The sequence below is a fragment of the Benincasa hispida genome, chromosome 9 (genome assembly GCF_027475165.1).
Source record: "Benincasa hispida cultivar pf3 chromosome 9, pf3_genome.v1.1, whole genome shotgun sequence".
Lineage (NCBI taxonomy): Eukaryota > Viridiplantae > Streptophyta > Magnoliopsida > Cucurbitales > Cucurbitaceae > Benincasa > Benincasa hispida.
In genome coordinates this window covers 57,282,954-57,304,160 of record NC_143486.1, presented here as the reverse complement: position 1 = coordinate 57,304,160, position 21,207 = coordinate 57,282,954, and the positions used below count along the sequence as shown (strand labels likewise).

The following is a 21,207-nucleotide window of genomic DNA, read 5'->3' as shown; positions in this document are numbered from 1 at the left end:
AAAATCAGAAAACCAAAAACAGAAAGAAAAAAAGGGAACGAAAACAAAAAGAAGAACTGCAAAAAAGGTAAAACAAAATACATCAATAAGACCCATAGCCCATATGTTTGTTGTTTGCAAAAATGGCAAAAACACAGTCCAACCCGCATGTAAAAAATGTAAAACATCACAAATACCCTCACTATTAATATACATATAATACACTCGATACACTTGATACACCCGATACACATGATACATATATTATACTATTGATATACATTTGACACACCCGATACACTTGATACACTACTGATATACACTTGATATAGTTGATAATTATGCAATTGATGGATAAACTGTGGATAAATTTGTCAATCATTCACTTGTTTATATTGGTGATAAACTTGATACATTTGACTAATATATTTGATAATGATACACTTGACTGATATACTACTGATAAACTTGATTATGAGGTATTCTTTTATAATGGTAATACATTTAACTGATATATTGTCAATATACTAGACTGATATACTGTTAATACACTTGGCTGATATACTGCTGATACACTTGATAATGATGTACGATTGAATTGATATATTTTATAATGATACACTTACATCAGTACTCCTCATCGTTGTTCACCTTCGTCTACTGTAGCATGTTCAGTCGCCAATCGCCAGTTGGTCGTCGTTCACCACTTTTTTTTCCTCTTTCTATCTTTCTTTTCTCCAACTTCTCTCTTTCACCAACTAGCACTGCTCCACGCCATCTCCCACCACCCACCACTTGACCTCCTCCCCCACTTACCTCAATTGACTGCTACACGTCCATTCACCGTCCGTCGGCCATTGATCGCCGCTTTTCTCTCTCTCTCTTTCTTTCTCTCCCTATCAATTGATTATTTCATGCAAATATGGAATAAAAAATAACTATAAATCCATATTTAAATTTTTTGTCATATTTTTAAACTATCAAATATGATTGACACACCTACAAAATAGCATAGTCAAATTGCTACCCATTGCAATTTTTCGAACCAAAAAATAAAATGGTTATCAAATATAGCCTAAACAATTGGCGCCAAAATAAAGGCTACATGAAATGCACATTTTTTCTTATTCAACAGAAAAAAATGGAGATTTGAAAATTAGAACGCCTAAGTTATAGGTTAAAATCACTTTCAGTCCTTAAACTTTCCTAGAAGTAATAATTTAATCTGTGTATTTTGTTTTGTAACGGTTTGCTCTTTGTACTTTTAATTTTGTAATAATTTAGTCCTTAAATTTTAATATGTAATAATTTAAGTTCTATACCCTAAAAATTGTAACGATTTAATTCTCATCGGAAAAATTATTTCAACTATTTAATAGAACTTTTAGCCAGGTAGATCAATAAATTAAATAAGAATCAATATACTTAAAAGTTATAAAGTCTAAATCGTTAAATAATAAAAAATCGACATTTAATTTTCGTAAAAGGTTTTATGGTAGGATTTAGTTGTCCCAAATTTAAAGGTGCATATACTAAATTGTTACCCAATAAACTATAAGAACAAAATTGTTACAAGATTAAAAATATAGAGATTAAATCCTTAAAAACCAAGGTTAATAGATTTAATTATTACCCAAGAAAGTTAAGAGGCCAAAAATGACTTTTAACCTAAATCATCTATTAGACAAATTAAGCTATACTTATGTCAACAAAACCACCATTATATTAGTTATTGAAAAGAGATTGTTTAAAATTTCATATGAATCTTAAACTTACTTTGATCAAAATGAAATGTATCTAAAGCGTAACAAGACTTAGATATAATACTCGTCCCACATTTTTATATAAATATATTAAAATGAAAGGTATTGAAAATCTACATAAGTATTTTCTTGATCTAGGAGGAGATTACATCATTCAAGCATGGAAGAGGGCACATGACTACATGGTGAAGCCCTGATTGATCATACCAAATACAAAGTTTCCAATTCTTACAAAGGTTACATGGCAACTTTCCAATACCAAAAAAACTGAACCACCACTTTTTCTCGTGAAAATGATCCTTAAAATCACATGGCAACCAATCTTCTCCTCATTTCATAGTCCAAATCCAAACCCCATTACGAATTCCTCTCAAATTTTCCTATTTCTCAGCTCCCCCACTGACCCCATCATTCCTAAACAAGAAAAGTTTTGGTGGGTTTTCCAAATAATATTCCATTCCACCCATTTTCCAAAGCCCCCTATTCTTGAATTTTCCCTCGGAGCCTTAAGATTGTCGCCGTCTCATTTGATTTGATCCCCTTTAAAAAATTCCCTTTGAAAAATAGTTTCTTCTCCTGATTTCTGTTTCTGGGTCGGTCAGTTTTGATCACTTTTTTGAAGGGGTTTTTGTTGGGCTCGAAAGTCGTAGCTTCTTTGTCCCTTTAGAGTCGTGAAAGACCAGTTCGTTTCACGGCTCTTTGAGCTTTGAGAAACCTTTTTTTGGGTCTCTCTCTTTGTTTTGTTGATCTTATTGCTCGAACCCAGAAGTTCAATCGTTGATTTGTTGGAAGTTTGTGATACCCAGTTGGATTTCTACCATGATCTGTGCTGTGAAACAATGTTCTAGGGGCATCCATTGCTCTGATGGTGTTATTCGGAGCAAAATCTCCGTTCCCTCTCAGCGATCCTCGTTTCTTCCACCTCTTCCAGTGCAAAAAGCTCGAAACTCGGCTGTTTCTATTCATAAGGCTGTACATGTTTCTACGCTTGAGAATTTTGGATCACTTGGGGTTCGTAAAGCTAATCTGATCAAATGTGAAGCTTACGAGGCTGAGAGATCGCAGCCAATCGAATCGAGCATTGAGTTGCCGCAAACCCAGGTCCCTTCCGAGGCCGCGAAGAAGGTGAAAATTGGATCCTACTTCGCTCTTTGGTGGGCTTTGAACGTGGTTTTCAATATCTATAACAAGAAAGTGTTGAACGCTTACCCATATCCATGGCTGACCTCGACTCTGTCGCTTGCTGCCGGATCTCTGATCATGTTGATCTCATGGATGACGAGAATTGCCGAGGCTCCCAAAACGGATTTGGAGTTTTGGAAGTCCTTGTTCCCTGTAAGTTGTACTAGGATTTGTTTGGTTTTATGATAGGGAAACGTTTGTTTCATAAAGAAGACAAAAGAGATAGAAGTTTCTTATTTGTTATGTTGTGGTTTTTGAATGGGTTGATTTTTCAGCCACTGAATTTCACTTCTTGGTTGAGGATAAAGCTGATGATAGGGAAAGCTAGCCAAATTAAGCAATTGTGATGGAAAAATAAACCTAGTATAGTTGAAAATATCACTACACAATCGAAATTTTAAGTTTGGCATAGAACTTTTAATTTCTTCTTGTCATTCTTTCGTGTTAAGGATAGAATAAAGATTCTCTGAGTTCTAATTTATTTGAATTATCCTTTTTTTAATGAGTTTCTTTGTTTAGATAACTTGAATGTTTGTATCTATTGATGTTGATGTTATTGTTTGTTTCAAGGTTGCTGTTGCCCATACAATTGGACATGTTGCTGCAACCGTGAGTATGTCAAAGGTTGCAGTTTCATTCACTCACATCATCAAGAGTGGTGAACCTGCTTTTAGCGTATTGGTTTCGAGGTTCTTGTTGGGTGAGACCTTCCCGCTTCCTGTCTACTTGTCGCTCCTCCCGATCATCGGTGGGTGTGCTCTCGCTGCTGTGACCGAGCTCAACTTCAATATGACGGGTAACTGAATTCAACCTTCCATTATAAAAAGTATAGTTATTTGCAATTTTAGGAACTCTGATCTCTAATATTGTTGTTCTTTTCAAGATTATTGTGTATCATGCTAACCATTCACTAATGTACAAGTAGTTTACATTCCTTATCTTTAGTCTGCTTTGTCTCTCTAAACTTCAAGTTGAGACATTACTGCAATATTTTAATACTTGTTTGTAGTTTTATGTTTTGCTGACATTGGCTTGCTTTGGAATAAATGCTGTCCCTCTACAGTGTTCTTATATAAATTCTAATATAATTGCTTTCCTATGGTTTTATCGCTTCAGGTTTCATGGGTGCCATGATATCAAACTTGGCATTTGTATTCCGCAACATATTTTCGAAGAGGGGCATGAAGGGAAAATCTGTTAGCGGGATGAACTACTATGCATGTTTATCGATTTTGTCTCTGTTACTCTTGACACCATTTGCATTTGCCGTGGAAGGACCACAATTGTGGGCTGCTGGATGGCAAACGGCAGTTTCTCAAATTGGACCTCATTTTGTTTGGTAATTTTATTAACGTATTCGTTTCTTGGCATCGATTGGGAAGTTATCAGCTAATGATTAATCCACTTTATTCATGTTTTCTCCATATCTGATTGCCCGTTTGATGATTCTTCTGTCTGATTAAAGCAATATATTAACATGATATTATTGAGCTCTGTACTTAATTAAAGTAAAACCATCCTGATTAATATTGGGAATGTCTTGCTTATGGGATTTGCATACTTGGGAACTGAAATAGAAAGTGTCCTGTCAATTTCATGCGGGGGAGCATCCTGACGGTTCAAACAATAATTTCTAGAAATGATTGTTTAAACACCTAACTAGATTAAACCAGATACCACTTCTAGTTTCAGGACAAAAAAATGGATTTTATGCGAAATCTCATAATAAGCTTGGTAATCTTTTTGGCTACTTCTTAAGTAGTAACATGGATTTGTAGAATGAGCTTGAAATAGGAATATTATTTTCTTGTTATTCAACTTTATAATTAAGCAAGTTGCATGATGTTTGTCATATGATTGAATCTTGTATTGCTGGTTTGAGCCTAAAATAATGCTTATTGTATCGATTGTTTGCTGTTAACATAATTTTGTAACTACATGGGAAAAAATATAGGTGGGTTGCAGCGCAAAGTATATTCTACCATCTCTATAATCAGGTGTCTTACATGTCCTTGGATGAGATTTCTCCCTTGACGTTTAGCATTGGAAATACCATGAAACGTATATCGGTCATAGTTTCTTCCATCATCATCTTCCGCACACCTGTGCAGCCAGTCAATGCTCTCGGAGCTGCCATTGCAGTTCTTGGAACCTTCATATACTCGCAGGTGATTCCTTGTTCTTCGAATTTGCTCCTCCTTGGTTCTTCTTCTTGGTTCTTTAGTAAATATATCATCTCATCATATTAGTATGGGTCTTGAAGATAACCTATTGGTCCATACTTGTGTTAGGATAAGATAAGGTTTATGTGTTCACATTATTCCCATGTCAAAGCCCCCAATAAAAAATATAAATAAAACAAAGAAAAAGAATAGGGGTAAAAAGATATAGAAACAGAACTGCCAAATCTATGATATGCACTCTGGTCACAAGATATTAGAATTCTGACCTCATTGTTTGTCGCACAATTTCTTGAATGCTGACTTGGAAATGTAAATGTCGAAAATCGGTTTTCTATTTTTTCCTTTACAGGGTACAGGAACAAATTTTGTTGACATTTCTTTTTCTTCCCTCCTTGAAAAGAACGTTTATATTTCCCTTAATATTCTCGAGCATCTTTGATAATCTTTACATCAGATTGAATGCATTAATGAGAGACAAACTTTCACAATCAACAGAATTTGTTGACCAAATCTTTTCCTCTGTTTGCAGGCAAAGCAATGAAGAGAGAAGAAACGAACCACAAATTTAGGTTTACGATAATGTAGCATTAATGTATCGGAGAGGGAGGTATGTCTCATAGTACATTTGAGGCAAAAAAGAAAAGGGAAAAAAGCAACAAAGAAGGCGAAGAAAGAGAAGCCAATGAGGTCGTTTCGGAATATTTAAGACTCAAAATTTTTATTGTAATGAAGCAGGAGCAAGCAGCTCTCTTGTTGTAGATATAAATAATGTTTAAATTTATAAGTTTCTATATGGGTGGGTTAAGTAAGTTATTAAGCATTTTGTTGCAGCTTCTTTGTTTGAGAAGATGAGGAAGGAAGAAAAGGGGGTTTGAAGGAATGGAAGGAGGGAAATGGTTTTTAATATATAATAATGACAAGAGAACACCTTGTCTTTTGTCTCCTTTGCCTATTTGATTATGAATCATAAATTATTATGTGGACCTCTCTTCCTTTGCTTTAAAAGTTTCACATGGTGGTAGTTGGTATGTGTTGACAAGCATCTTCTTTGGATTATTCCCCTCCAACTTGTCCACTGGCTGCTCCTTTTTCATGTCTTTTCTATCAACTCTCAAATCTCTCTTTGTGATTGATTTTGCTCACACGTGTGTGCTGTGTTGTTTGGATATTTACGAACTCGTCCTCTGTTTCAAAATATTCACTCTCTTACTGACCTTTAACCAAATGAGCCGTGGAATGATTGTGATGGTAACTTTAAATATTTCAGGTTTTAATTTTCGCTCTAGCCTCTAGGTTATTGTCGGTGTTTTACCATCATTCTAATAGATTTCTATGTCAAAGATAGGTTTGAAAGAGAGACCAGAATAATATTGTAACTTTTGAAATTTTTTTTTTGAAAGAATATGGTTTTGGTCTTCGCACAATTGAAAGGATTGGGGTGTATTTGCCCTTTAGCAAATGAAAATTGACCAAACAATCTAAGGTAGAATCATTCAAATTGTGTGGCCCAAATATTCTCAATCGTATTGACATTCCGAGTGCTTAAAAACACTAATATTTTTTTTTTCATTTGAAAATACTTACATACTTAGGGAGATTTGCACCAAGAAGTTTAGGAGTTAGAAAACATAGAGTTGTGAACTTTACTCCTTATTTAGCCCAAAGAATTTGTGACTCTACAACTAAAAAATATCAATTTTTGTGCCCTATTAACTCTTTATACTGTAGGCTTCAAGAATTTACAACTTCTCATAATTAGCAACTTCACTACTTGTCCCAAACTCGATCTAAACAAACCCTGAGATTTGTTAAGATCATATATTATGGAACTAGGTTTGTAGAGCCCACTTTCTATACAACATATTAGTCCAAACACAAATTACACTGTTTGTCCAACTTATTCTTTTGTTACAGTCCAAACACCATGATACAAACTCATTCATTAAAACCGCAAGTCAAATATCTAATAAGATCAAGAAATAGTAAAAGCTATCCTCACAAGGTCAGACTTTTCTTTTTGCCAGAATCTGTACCAAAATCCAAACTTTACTTGTATAAATACAACATATAGTTTTTCTAAAAGAAAGAAATTAAAAAAAAGAAAGAAAAGGAAAGGAAAAGAAACTTTGTTTTGTAATGTATGCTTTATTGTCTTCAAGCTCGGATCTCATCATATTGGAAAACAATTCAATTCAGACGAAGCTTCTACCAAGAAGGGAAAATGACCTTTAGTTTTACTAGTAATGGCAGCCATAGTGATGTGTCAAACTTGCAAATATTTGATTGCTGTCTGGACATCCTTATCCCCTCTGCCACTGCAGTTAAGGACGACCTTTGCTCTGTCTGGGAGGGTCGGGCACAACTTCTCAAGATAAGCCAGAGCATGAGATGTCTCCAAAGCTGGGATTATGCCCTCTAATCGTGACAATCTCTTGAAAGCTGCAGTCACAAGCCAGATTGGGAATTTAGCCTCTAATGATCAGAAGAATAAGAAGCAACCAGAAATGGTGAAAGCTAGCTTCACAACCATCAACTTGGACAGAGATCAAGTTCCAATCGGATGTACAAGTTTCCAAAACAACAGTTCATAGTGATTTAAGATGACAATTAAAATTAATCAAGAGACAAATACAAGGAAGAGAAACCTCCCCCAAGACCAACAACTCCACTATCAAGATCAAGACTCTGCAGTAGATTAATGATCAGAGAATCACTGGGTGAAACAGAGCTCAGATTATGGTAACAGATAGGTCTTGTGTCAAACTAATTTATTATAATTTATTTAAAATTTAGAACAGACAATTTCTCATCAGGAACCTAAAAAAGAACCGTGATATTTGATCATGATTTAGTTATTTGCCAATGCACAGTTTACAAGATTGGTAATAGATGAAACGAATGCATAGCAGTTTCCACCTAAAAAGGTGGGTGAGATAGGAAAGAGAGAAAAATATTTAACAGAGCACAGTAAAGTGATTGTAGTAGATAAGTATCAAAACATTTGTCATTTTAGAATAAAAAGAGAACTTTTCAAAAGATGGATGACATATCTAAAAAAAAAAAAAAAAAAAAAAAAAAAAACCAAGAAACGAACATATTGCAATCCAGTACCTTCCAGTGCTTCATCATCAGTGACACTGTGGTACTCAGCTCGGCCTAGATCTTTCAAATAACTATGCTCTGGTCCAACCCCAGGGTAATCCAAACTGCAGACCATGAAGAAGAAAACATGCATTAAATTTGACAGGTGCAAGATTGGAACAACAAGCTAACCTTATCATAAAGAGAAACTTGTATATATCCCATACCCTGCACTGATCGAGTGAGGCTCAATTATTTGTCCATCATCATCCTGTAGTAAATAACTCATAGCTCCATGTAGAACCCCAACTTCCCCTTTGGTTAGAGTGGCTGCATGCTTACCACTATCCAAGCCAAAACCTGCAGCCTCCACACCAACCAACCGAACATCTTCGTCATTGACAAACTCATGAAATAGTCCCATAGCATTAGAACCTCCTCCAACACATGCTACTAGAACATCTGGCGTCCCTCCCCACTTCTCCAAGGCCTGTTTTCTAGTTTCTTTACCAATCACAGCATGAAAATCTCTCACCATCATGGGATACGGGTGGGGCCCAGCAACAGATCCTAAGATATAATGGGTAGTCTCCACATTAGTCACCCAGTCCCTTATAGCTTCTGAAGTAGCATCCTTTAGAGTGGCAGTACCAGAATGAACTGGCCTAACCTGCAAAGTGAGTGTAATTTATAATTTGATTATTCATTTTCAGCTGTAGCACAAGAAATATAGGGCATCAACAGAAACACCTAGGATGAGTACCAACTATGGATCACACCTAATAAGATAAACCTTATATTTCGAGATGCTGATTCATGAAAAGACTTGGAAAAAGTATAAACACTGTCACCATATTGCAAAACTATCTCTACAAACAATGATGGAAAGAATAGAAGACAAATTATATTACATGCCATACAGCTTGCTTGACCGAATAAGCTGCACTTCAAATCATATTCATAGTAAGGATACAAATCAGAGAAAGTTACATCCATAAGTTCAGGGAGTGCTAACTAGCAATGAAAAAGGAGAATAACCAAACAGAATGTCCGACTATGTAGTAGAGCAACATATCAATTGGTAATAAATACAAACGTTATCGGAGGGATCTAAAATATGCAAAAGTGAACATTCAGCCAGGGGAACAAATAAGATTAAACTCCTGGTGTGTTGAGGACCCTAATTCTCTAACAAAATAAGATATTCACAGTTTTGAAAGTTCAAATTGATCATAACAGTTTGGATGATGAAATTACAGTCCTCCAAATCAAAGGCTGCAGATTAATAATGGAAGAAAACAACCAAAATTATAATGGACAAACCTCAGCCCCAAGAAGCCGCATTCTGAACACATTGAGAGCTTGTCTGTCCATATCTTGGGCACCCATGTAGATGATACATTCTAGTCCAAACCTAGCACAAACAGTTGCAGTTGCAACTCCATGCTGACCTGCGCCTGTTTCAGCTATAATCCGTTTCTTTCCCAAACGCTTAGCAAGCAAAGCTTGGGCAACAGCATTGTTAATTTTGTGAGCCCCTGTGTGGTTAAGGTCTTCCCTCTTTAGGAAAATATGAGGCCCCTCACCATTGGGACGTCTGTAGTGCTCAGTCAGCCTCTCTGCAAAGTATAGAGGGCTCTCTCTCCCCACGTAGTCTCTCAAAATACCATCCAGCTCTTTCTGATGATTAAAGTCAATTATTATAAAGAGAGGGTGAAAAGAATAACAAGTACTACTTTGTATTTCCTATTGAGAAACTACTGAATTTCAAAAATCATGAACTTTGCAATGGAATTAATAACCGTCTCTAAGCCTTCTTCTCTTTGAAAATAACATCTACCTATGTGATAGTTTTATTATGTAACTGTAGCTAACGAATGTAAAATTCCCACTTTTCCACTTCCAATTTCAAGAAAGCATGTGTCAATAAACGGTGTCACATTACGTAATTCTGAAATGAAGCTTTGGACTGATAGCACAATACCTTAATTAGTGGTCTTCGAAGATATGAAGTTGAAAGTACGAGTCATATAAAGCATAAAAAGGAAGAACAATTAAACACGTGATATTCTACCAAAAAATATTCAATTGGTTATGTTTATCAACGAGTCAAAGAAAAACCAATTCAATAGTTAAGAAAGGACCATGTCAGAATGCACATACACTCTTTAAGTTTATTCTACCAAAAAAATATTCAATTCCTAAAGTTTACCAAAGGGTCAAAAAGAAGGAAAAAAAAAAAACTCAACTTTTAAGAAAGGACCATATAAAAATCCACATTTCTCTATGAACCACACTACATTGAAACTCACTTCTGTCAATAAATTCACTTCATTCCCAGCCAAATTATTTAATTTAGAAATCATTTTCATTTAAATCTACCAAACACAAATACGACTAAACTCAAACAACAAGCATTCACAAGATTCTAAATCCTCAAACGACTAATTTACCAATTGAGACCAATAGCAAAAAGAATTATATCCATCAATAAACTCCATTCCTAGATAGGATTCCTTGTCTCCTCAAGCAACAAATAGCGTCCATTGAACTCAATTTCCAGCAAAAGCAGTCGATTGAGAAATCATTTCAACTTAAATCCACTTAAAACCAAATAAGCATTCTTGAGATTCAACATCCTCAAACAGAACAAAATTAGGTGAGTGAAACAAAAACCGAAAAATCAGTAAATTAAACTTCCTCTATAAAAAAAAATACAAAAACAAAGAATCATAAACGAAAACGGGTCACAAAACAAGACAAAAATTCCCTCAAACCTGAAATTCTTGGTCCCCAGCAAGGGAATGGAAAGCAGTTTCAAGCTCGGTGAGGGCATGCATTAGGGTCTCGGGGACATACTTTCCCCCAAAACGCCCAAAATGCCCAAATGAATCGGGTCTCTGTTCCAGATTCAAATCGTGGAGTTTGTCCTCCATTGCCAGAGACGGCTCCCGAGTTAAAGTACAGGAGATGGCGTTTGACCGGAAAACCGGTGATGGGTTGGACAAAACTCGCCGGAAATGGACCGGAAAGCGAGAGTTGGAAGAAGAAATCTTGGTATTAGAATGGGAAGACGACGGTGAAATGGTGGGGATTTTGCAGTTCAGGGCTGTCGAGGCAACCATTTCTGGAGAGAGAGAGAGAGAGAGAGAGAGATGGATTTTTGTTCTAATTATTATTTTTTTTCTCTTTTTTTGCTTTGGTTTTTGACGAATTTATAATAAAATAGGGCAGCTCGCTGTTTTCGAGTTGTTGTAATTTGCTAATTTTCAGTTTTCAAGTTTTTTTTTAGTTTAATATATATTTCATATTTTTCTGAATTTTCTAATGAGTCCCTTGTTTTAACTTTTTTTTTATTTTCGTCCCTCCAAAACTCTCCCTTTTAATTATGTATATTAAATTAAGTTAAATTACAAGTTCAATCTCCAAACTATGAGTTTTGTGTTTGTTTGACCCGTTTAGTATTCATTTGGTTTTTAGTTTTCGTTTCTAAAAAATAAGCTTATAAACACTGCTTTCATTTCCAAATTTCTTTTTATATTATCTACTATTTATCAATGGTTTAAAAAGTCAAATCAAAATTTGAAAACCAAACAAAGTAGTTATTCAAAAGTTCTTTATGTTTTTAAAATTTGACTAAGATTTCAATAATTATATTTAAGAAAGATGCAAATGAATGTGAGAAATGGAGAGGACATACACTTAATTTTTATAAAATCAAAAACAAAAAACGAAATGGTTACCAAATGAGGTCTTAGTTTTTCAACTTTTAAATTGGTCTCTAGTAAGTTTTAAAATTCTTACTTTTGTGTCTAATTAGATTTCAGACAGATTTCATGTTTTTTTTTTTTATATTGATTGACATTTTAAATATAAAATTGAATTTTATGGTTAATAAAACTCTAAACTTTTGATTTTGTATCTAGTTGATTCGTCAATTTTATAAAATTTGAGAAATCAAGACTAAAATTTGTAATTAAGTCACTAAATTTTCTATGTTGTTATATATATCATTAGCAAAAAACAATCATTTAAAGAAAGTAATTAGAACGTATATTTTGTGGTAAATAAACAAATTGGAACTTGCTATAACCCAACCAATTAAAATATCAATAGTCAATTTAAACATAGTTTAGTGGATAAGGTACCAATTAGTATCTTAAAACTTGATGGTTCGATTCAAAACATATAATTATTGAACTAAAAACAACATTGGTAATATAAATATCCCTTTTAAATTACTAAATTTGTAATAATCACATTTTTTATTAGTACAATAATGAAAGGATGAGAGATTGCTTAAAAAAAAGTTAAGTTCACTTTAATGTGTAATATTTAATCGTGTAAGTTTATGTTTCGAGTTTGTTAAATTGTATAGAAGAAATTACTGATTTTTAATAAGAGAAGAAATTAAAAAAAAATAAGAGAAAGATGAGGGACTAAAAACAAAAGAAATAAAAATTAAGACATTAAAATAACAACAAAAGGAGGCCTAAAAAGGTAAGAAAAAATGACGGTTTCTTTTTCTTTGGGGATTTCGGTTTCCTTTTATTATGGGCTGCAACTTTGGCTGTTATTTTCGTCGTTTTATAATCTAAACGACGTCGTACAAGGTTCTAAATTCTGATTTTGTTCACTGTTCTGTTCCTTTATCAAAGAAAAAGAAAGAGAAAAATTACCCCTATAGAATTTTAATTTAATAAATCACTCTTTTCCTAAGCCATTTAATTACTCAACTATGAAATTAATTACATCTGCATCCCTAAATTTTTAATTTGATTAATCACTCGTTATAAATTAGTAGGTATTGCAACTGATTTTATCGGTGAATATTAATGTCAATATATAAGTAAAATTTGAGATTGTCATCTTTAAATATGTACAATTTTTCATATACGAGTGTAACTAAATATGAAATTTAAAATTCAGAAAGAAAATTGACCAAATGAATTGAGTTAGAATGTAAGATTAAAGCTAAACTTACAAAAATTTAAGATAAAGTCGAAGTCAAGTTTTAATGTAAACTAAAAGATTAAAATATTGAATGACATATTTGTTCAACATAAACGAATGATTTTTTTGTTTAGTTTATGTGATCACTTTCAACAATTTTATGCAATTATTATGGATAAAATTAATCAAAATGATCTTTCCTAAATTGATTTTAAATAATTAATTTAGGTTAATTTACTTAGTTAATTTTAAATGAATTAACTTACATTATTTAATTTTAAATATTATTTAATAACCATCTTCCTCGTAGTTTCATTTTCATAGTGTACCACACACAAATTCAAGAAGTTGGGAATGACTTTGGGCTTTTGGCCCATAACAAAAGAAAAATGAAAAATGAATTAATTTTCAATATCTTTCTCCTTAGTTATTTCAACGGTTTTATTACCATTTATTTAAATTAATTCCAAAAATTAATTTTAGAAAAATTAATTCTAAAATGGTTTTGATTTAATTCTTCAATTATTTTTCCTTAAAAGTGCTCTTAATTTTGAAAAAAGAGAGAATATTTTGTCTCTCTTCTTCACTTTTTTTTTCTCGAGATCCACTGTTTTTTAAGCATTTTTTCCATCGATTTCTATCTGTTCTCCTACGAGTGCACGTCAAAGATTGGGAGTTATGTTCACCTTGGGGAGCAATCGGCTTTGGCGATTTAGCACCAAGGTCACGTCGATCTTGCTTTCAAGGTAGTGAGTTTATCCACGACACAACAATTGACATTTGATTTTTACACAAGATACTGTTAAATGGTCATTCAAAATGAGGATATTTAATCATTTGAAAAAGCCCAAAAAATATGAACGTCCTATAGCATATCAATAACATCCAAATTCAAGGATAACATATCATCAGATAGGGCACAAAAAATATAAATGTCAATCCATAGCATGTAATAACATGCTAACCCAGAATAAGGATAATACATCATGTTAGGGCACAAGAAATATAAATATCAACCCATACCATGTCAGTAATATGCTAACAAAATATAAGGATACTACATCATCTAATAAGGGCACAAAAAATATAAATGCCCGTAAATAACATGTTATAAAGTCTCATATCAATATTATTCAATCCATCTATATCTTCTTATAGGACCACCCTCAACACTATTCACAAAGACTAAGGATTAACGTCTTCTTGCAAAACCTTCATTAGAAATTCATACATTTCTTCATGTGGAAGATTAAAGAAGTAATCAATCTGTGATTGATCTTTGGTGATAATCTTATCAGCTTGAACTCTTTATTGAATATTCAATCCATCCACCTTTTTAATTTCACTAACTAACGGATTCTGACATTCTTCTCTTGTAAACACTCTCTTTCAGCTACAGTCGATAAAATGAAGCAATCTCTTGACTAGTTTCATTAGCATTTGTAAGATGATTACTTATAATATTCTCAAGATCATTCACTACTACTACCAATAAATCCCGACTTTACTCTTTTCTTATTGGATCTATTCGATGTATATGTGGTAGATTGTGTATTTATTGGTTCTTCACCTCCAACTATGGGTGGATCAGGTATGTAAAACTATCTCCTTCTATGCAAACTTCATTCTTGCCCATTTCTTATTCCACTGCTTCAGACAAAATCAGTTGGACCTTCTGCACTAAATCTTAGCCATATCTTTTACAAAAATAATAGGTAATTGTTTGAAGAATGGTCTTTTTCCCAAATCCTTTTGCAGTTGGATGACTCAATGGAAACAATATAAGTTTATTTTAATAAAATTTGACAATAATATGATAATATTACATTAATAATAATATTGCATTAATAATAAACAGTTCTACATTTACCTTTACCCATGCATCAAATATATCTTTTTCTACTTCTATGAACTTCTCTTTATCATTCCATCCGAAGCCACTACAATTTGGACGTAACATTTTAGCTATTGCATTGTATTGCTTCTTCAATAATTTAACTCTAAATTTTGTGTGGTTGAGCTTTAAGATTGTACTCATGAATTTTTTTCAACCATCAATTTCTCTATTTCAGTGAGATATCCTGGTTTAAAAGTACCATTATCAGCATTCCAGGTGCCAATATTGAATAACTCTAGTAAACATTCTGCTAATTTCTCATCTTCTAATCTTACTCCATGTGCGTTTTGACCTACTTGAACCACCTTTAGATTGCTCATTATCATCCATACCTATGCTTCACACCAAATATATTAAACTACTTTAAAATCATTAGCTTCATATATAAAATAGTATGAAAATATGAGCATTCATGAATCATATCATAAATATGAAATAAGTAGAAAAACTAATAGTTCATAACTTTTAATAAACAAGTTCTTGAAAATAAAGAACATCAATGTTTATAGGATTAATGAAACACTCCTTAAATAATAACAACACTAATGTCTTATGCCCCTTCAATCCTCAAATATCTCAATTACTAAATTATTTCTCTAATTTGTCCATTCATTTAAAATTTCAACACGTGTTATTTGATCGCTATCCATATCAAAAGTACTTGAATGAGTGTCTCCAACTTCTTCTTCTTCTAAAGGATCTACAAAAATTTCTCTTCTTATAAGATTATGAATGAGGCAACAAGCTGTGATCATGCGAAATTGAACTTTCATTAGATAATAAAATTTCTCTTGAAAAACAGCCTATCAACATTTTATTATTCCAAATGCCCATTCTATTACATTTCATGCCAAAGATTGCTTCATATTACAAAGTTAGTTGGAGTTCTTGGTTAGTATCCTTGCATCCAATCATTAAATTGTGTTGGGTAAAAATTTAATTTTAAAAAATAAGAGCGAACCAATCTTTGGTTGGAGAATCCCACATTGAAAAATTTTGATTTGGAATTTTCCCTTTTGTACTCCAACCTTGGGCTTTGGATTTGGGCCCCAAGGGGTACCCATGTTTTGGAGGGAGTGAGGAGATAGACCAATGTGAGCTCGGTGGATATCCCACACATGTGCCGTCGTCGGGCGGGCGTGGCACGTGTGTGTGATTATTATTTTAATAACAATATTATTATTATTTTTTTTTATCTCTTTTAATAATTAAAACAAAAAAAACTTGGTCCTTTGCGCGCGCGTCTTCCGGCACACCCTCATATGTTCTGTGGTTGTCCACCTCTTTCTCACACTGAAGGCCTATAAAAGGTGTGACCTTCAGCAGTTCAGGGCACAAAATCATTTTTCACTTTCTTCCATTCTCCAATCAAAAGTTCTCCTGTCTTTCTCTTCCATTTTTCGTTTTCCGAGCAGTCAGTCAGAAAGGGTGTGTATTTCGGTCGATAACGGTGTATTTCTGATCGAGTTTTCTTTCTGGGTTGTTTTATCTTGGGGATGACGTTGCAGTATTCCTGACCTGCTTGTACACTTGAGTAGAGCCACGAAACGTCTTACAGAGAGCGAGCTCTGCGACTCAGCCTATAACGAGCTTCTGTTTTACAGGTTTTGTTCTTTGCTTGACCGTCGTGACCTAACAATTTGTTGCTATCCTATTCTGGTCTGAGGGTCTTGCCGTTCCCAACAATTTTAAGATGATTCCCTACTACATCACTAATGGCCCTCACTAGCAACAACGACGTTATGACATCTGACCTCAATCATCCATTTTGGTCCGAAGGAGCAAACTTCAAACGGTGGAAGCAAAAGATATTGTTCTTTCTCACCGTTAAGAAAGTTGTTGACACTTGTACCAGAGATAAGTCGATCATCCCTCTAAAAGAACCAACTGAACAATAGATAAAAGAAGCTGTTGACTGGGAGAAGAAAGACTTTCTTTGTGAGAACTTTATCTTAAATGGTTTAAATGATGATCTGTATGACTACTACAGTACAATAAAGATAGCAAAGGAGGTCTGGGATGTCCTGCAAAAGAAGTATGACACCGAGGAGGCCGGGTCGAAGAAATACATTGTTAGCCGTTATCTCAAGTTCTAGATGATGGATGACAAATTCGTGGAGGTCCAGTCCCATGAACTCTAAAAGATATCCCACGAGATAATTACTGAAGGTATGCCTCTAGACGAACAATTCCAAGTTGTTGTTATTATTGATAATCTGCCCCCTTTATGGAAGGACTTTAAGAACACTTTAAGGCATAAGACCAATAAGTTCTTGGAGAGTCTTATCAAATGGCTAAGGATTGAGGAGGAAGCCCGGAAGTAGGACCAGAGGGAGGAGGTGAACATCGTACCTGGGAAACCCGCCTCCCATGGTAAAACCTGACCAAAAATCAAAGGGGACAAAGAGGAAAGGTCATAACTGTGGCTCTAGCAACTAGAACCAACAGAAAAAATAGAAGTACCCTTCAGGAGAAACAGTACAATTCCTCTGCTTTAATTGTAATAAACCTGGGCACATGGCTAGGAAATGTAGGAACAAGTATCGTTCTACTGGTCAGGCGAACCTGACAGAAGAACTATTAGTCGCCATGATCACAGAAGTAAATGTGATCGGTGGTTGTGAAGGATGGTGGATAGACACTGGCGCTATGCGCCATGTCTGTCACGACCTTAGTCTCTTTAAAACTTATACTGAAACTAAGCACAAGAATATTCTGTTAGGGGATCACCACTCCATGAAAGTTGCTGGAACCGGCGAGGTGGAACTGAATTTTACCTTTAGGAAGACCCTTACGTTGAAGGACGTCCTGCACACTCCAGAGATAAGAAAGAATTTGGTCTCGGGCTATCTCCTCAACAAAGCCAGGTTTACTCAAACTATAGGGGCAGGCCTATATACCCTTACTAAAAATAATGTATTCGTAGGGAAATGGTATGCAACTAAGGGAATGTTCAAATTAAATTTAGACCTTAATAAAATGAAATCTTCTGTGTATATGCTGTGTTCTATGAATGTTTGGCATGCTAGACTTTGTCATGTGAATAAGAATTTAATTAGTAACATGATTAGGCTGGAAATGATACCTAAATTATCCACAAATGAATTTGATAAATGTGAGTATTGTAGTCAGGTTAAATTACTAAAACTCCGCATAAATCTGTATTTAGGATTTCTGAGCCTTTAGATTTAATTCATTCTGATTTATGTGAATTTGATGGCATCTTGACTAGGAACAGCAAAAGATATTTCATTACTTTTATTGATGACTGCTTTGATTTTACTTTTGTATATTTTCTAAAAAACAAAAGTGATGCTTTTGATGCCTTCAAACTTTTTTTTTCCAAAGTAGAGAATCAGTTTAATAGAAAGGTTATAAGACTTCGTAGTGATGGGGGAACTGAGTACGACTCGGACAGTTTTAATGAGTTCTTTAACTCACATGGAATAATACAGAAAAAACCGCACCTTATTCTCCTAAATGAACAGAAAAGCCAAAAGGAAAAATAGAACTTTAGATGAGCTAATAGTTGCTATTTTACTTAGTTCAGGAGCCACGTCTTATTGGTGGGGTGAAATCATCCTTACCGTGTGTTATGTCCTAAATAGAATCCCAATGTCTAAAAACAAAACTTCACCTTACGAAATTCTCAAGAATAAGAAACCAAACTTGTCTTACTTTAGAACATGGGGTTGTCTAGACTTTGTAAGGATTCTAGACCCAAAAAGGAGAAAGCTGGCTAGTAGAGCTTACGAGTGCGTCTTTATAGGTTATGCCTTAAATAGTAAAGCCTATAGGTTCTATGATCTAGTGAACCAAGTGATCATTGAGTCAAATGATGCTGACTTATTTGAAGATAGATTTCCTCTTAAATCAAGGAATAGTAGGGGCTCGAGATCAAGTGGTCTAACCCCAGTTAGAAATCCTAACCCTAGAGAGGAAACCGACCCAGAACCTAGAAGAAGGAAAAGAGCTAGAATCGCCGAAGATTTTGGGAATGACTTCTTGACCTATAATGCAGAAGAAGATCCTAAAGATTTGAAAGCTGCCCTGTCCTCAGTAGATGCCAACCTATGGCAAGAAGCCATACATGATGAGATGGACTCACTTGAGTCAAATAGGACTTGACACTTAGTAGATATACCCCCAGGTTGCAAGGTAATAGGGTGCAAATGGATCACTTTGCTAGGTTAGTGGCAAAGGGCTTTAAACAAAGAGAAAACGTAGATTTCTTTGATACCTTCTTCCCTGTCACAAGAATTACTTCAATCCATGTCCTGTTTTCTCTCGCTGCCTTTTATAACCTTATAGTATATCAGATAGATGTAAGACCACTTTCCTCAATGGTGAACTTGAAAAAGAGATTTACATGGAACAACCTGAGGGTTTTGTAGTCCATGGTCAAGAAAATAAGGTGTGTAAATTAGACAAATTTCTCCATCGACTAAAACAAGCTCCTAAGCAATGACATGAAAAATTTGACGACCTTATCCTATCTAAAGGTTTCAAGGTTAATGAAAGTGACAAATGCGTTTACTATAAGTTTGAAAATAATCTATGCACTATCTTGTGTCTATATGTAGATGATTTGTTGAACTTTGGGTCGAACTTGTACGTCATAAATGATGTGAAATCAATATTAAGTGCAAACTTCAACATGAAAGACTTAGGAGAAGCTACTGCAATCTTAGTCATAAAAGTGAATAGGTCTGAAAAGGGAATTTCTTTGGATCAATCTCATTATATAGAAAAGATTCTAAAGAATACTTTGATTATAAACCAGCCTGCACTCTTTATGACCCTAGTATTAAGTTGTTCAATAGCACTGGTGACGACCCTAGTATTAAGTTGTTCAATAACATTGGTGACAGTGTTAATCAATCTGAGTATGCGAGCATCATAGGTAGTCTTAGATACGCTACTGACTGCACTAGGCCTGACATAGCTTATGCCGTAGGATTACTTTGTAGGTTTACAAGCAGACCTAGTAAAGAGCATTGTAATGCTACAGAAAGGGTAATGAGATACTTGAAGAAAACCAAAAATCTAGGGTTACATTATCAAAAGTTTCCCTCTGTCCTAGAAGGGTTCAGTGATGCTGATTGGAACTCTCTTTCAGATTATTCAAAGGCTACAAGTGGCTATATCTTTAATATAGCAAGCGGAGCTGTCTCATGGAAGTCCAAGAAATAGACTATTTTAGCCTAATCTACGATAGAGTCAGAAATGATAGCATTAGCAACAGTTAGTGAAGAAATAGGCTAGCTTAGAAGTCTGTTATCAGAGATTCCCTTATGGGAAAAGCCAGGAGGCCATATTGATCCATTGGCACAATATCATTAGAAAGTTTCTCACTACTAGTACAGTTAGAGTGGATCATATATAGACTAATGAAAATTTGGCAGATCCTTTGACGAAAGGACTGGTCAGAAAGAAGGTTTTCAAAACCTCAGAAAGGATGGGACTCATGCCTATAGAAAGATGAATCACGGTGAGGAAAACCCAACCTGTAGACTGGAGATCCCAAGAAACATATTCAACGGGTAATAACTGATCAAAAGTGATATATAGTGAATCATGCTAAACCAAACACAGAGTTCCATTCTTATGACTTAGAGTCTGAGCATGATATCTTGAAACGTAAGAAAGGTTGAACTCAGTTCTTAATGAGATATATACTTGATGAAAAGTGGGGTACCTAGCTACAAGAGTACTTTTGATAGACTTACCTATATGAACGTGGAAGTGAGAGTCGCTTCCTACAGAGTTTTTTGGCAAACTCTCTAGAGCGTTCACTGAATCGGGATACACATGCAAGGCCTTAAAGCATGGGCTTTCGTATTACACCCTAATGACACTTTGTGTGAGATGCTGTTAGAGATAGAGTTCAAAACCAAAGGTTACTCTAGTATATTCTGAATCATCTACACTACGTAAAGGTTCAAGTTGTAAAACACATTTGCTTATGCACAATATTGTATAGACTGAAACTGCTCGATGAAAAACTTTTTTTTCTCTTCTCTTTTGTTTAAATTTTCAAGTGGGGGATTGTTGGGTAAAAATTTAATTTTCAAAAATAAGAGGGAACCAACCTTTGGTTGGAGAATCCCACATTGGAAAATTTTGATTTGGAAGCCTCCTTTTTGTACTCCAAATTTGGGCTTTGGGT

The 21,207-nt window shown here is 34.5% G+C and overlaps 2 protein-coding genes across 2 annotated transcripts; one reads left to right on the top strand and one right to left on the bottom strand.

Annotated features, from left to right (window-relative positions):
• Positions 1-1,985: 1,985 nt before the first annotated feature.
• LOC120086348 (glucose-6-phosphate/phosphate translocator 2, chloroplastic-like) lies at positions 1,986-6,090 on the top strand. The gene is made up of 5 exons (XM_039042959.2): positions 1,986-3,077; positions 3,495-3,720; positions 4,041-4,263; positions 4,879-5,092; positions 5,637-6,090. Exons 1-5 carry the CDS (start codon positions 2,562-2,564, stop codon positions 5,646-5,648), a joined length of 1,191 nt encoding a protein of 396 aa, XP_038898887.1. The 5' UTR covers positions 1,986-2,561; the 3' UTR covers positions 5,649-6,090.
• A 997-nt stretch (positions 6,091-7,087) lies between these two features.
• On the bottom strand, positions 7,088-11,459 carry LOC120086861 (tryptophan synthase beta chain 1). Its single transcript, XM_039043679.2, has 5 exons — positions 10,966-11,459; positions 9,512-9,868; positions 8,416-8,858; positions 8,219-8,313; positions 7,088-7,546 (listed from the first exon to the last, which is right to left on the bottom strand). The coding sequence occupies exons 1-5, from the start codon at positions 11,311-11,313 to the stop codon at positions 7,371-7,373; spliced, it is 1,419 nt and encodes a 472-aa protein (XP_038899607.2). The 5' UTR covers positions 11,314-11,459; the 3' UTR covers positions 7,088-7,370.
• Between the last annotated feature and the right edge of the window lie 9,748 nt (positions 11,460-21,207).

What these genes read in the sequence shown, in the direction of transcription:
- LOC120086348 (XM_039042959.2), top strand. Translation starts at nt 2,562, where the DNA reads ATGATCTGTGCTGTGAAACAATGTTCTAGGGGCATCCATTGCTCTGAT. An exon ending in TTTGGAAGTCCTTGTTCCCT is followed by an intron (nt 3,078 to 3,494) that starts GTAAGTTGTACT and finishes GTTTGTTTCAAG; the next exon opens with GTTGCTGTTGCCCATACAAT. An exon ending in ATTGGACCTCATTTTGTTTG is followed by an intron (nt 4,264 to 4,878) that starts GTAATTTTATTA and finishes GAAAAAATATAG; the next exon opens with GTGGGTTGCAGCGCAAAGTA.
- LOC120086861 (XM_039043679.2), bottom strand. Translation starts at nt 11,313, where the DNA reads ATGGTTGCCTCGACAGCCCTGAACTGCAAAATCCCCACCATTTCACCG. An exon ending in TGCGGCTTCTTGGGGCTGAG is followed by an intron (nt 8,859 to 9,511) that starts GTTTGTCCATTA and finishes CTCACTTTGCAG; the next exon opens with GTTAGGCCAGTTCATTCTGG. An exon ending in TGATGATGAAGCACTGGAAG is followed by an intron (nt 7,547 to 8,218) that starts GTACTGGATTGC and finishes TTGTGACTGCAG; the next exon opens with CTTTCAAGAGATTGTCACGA.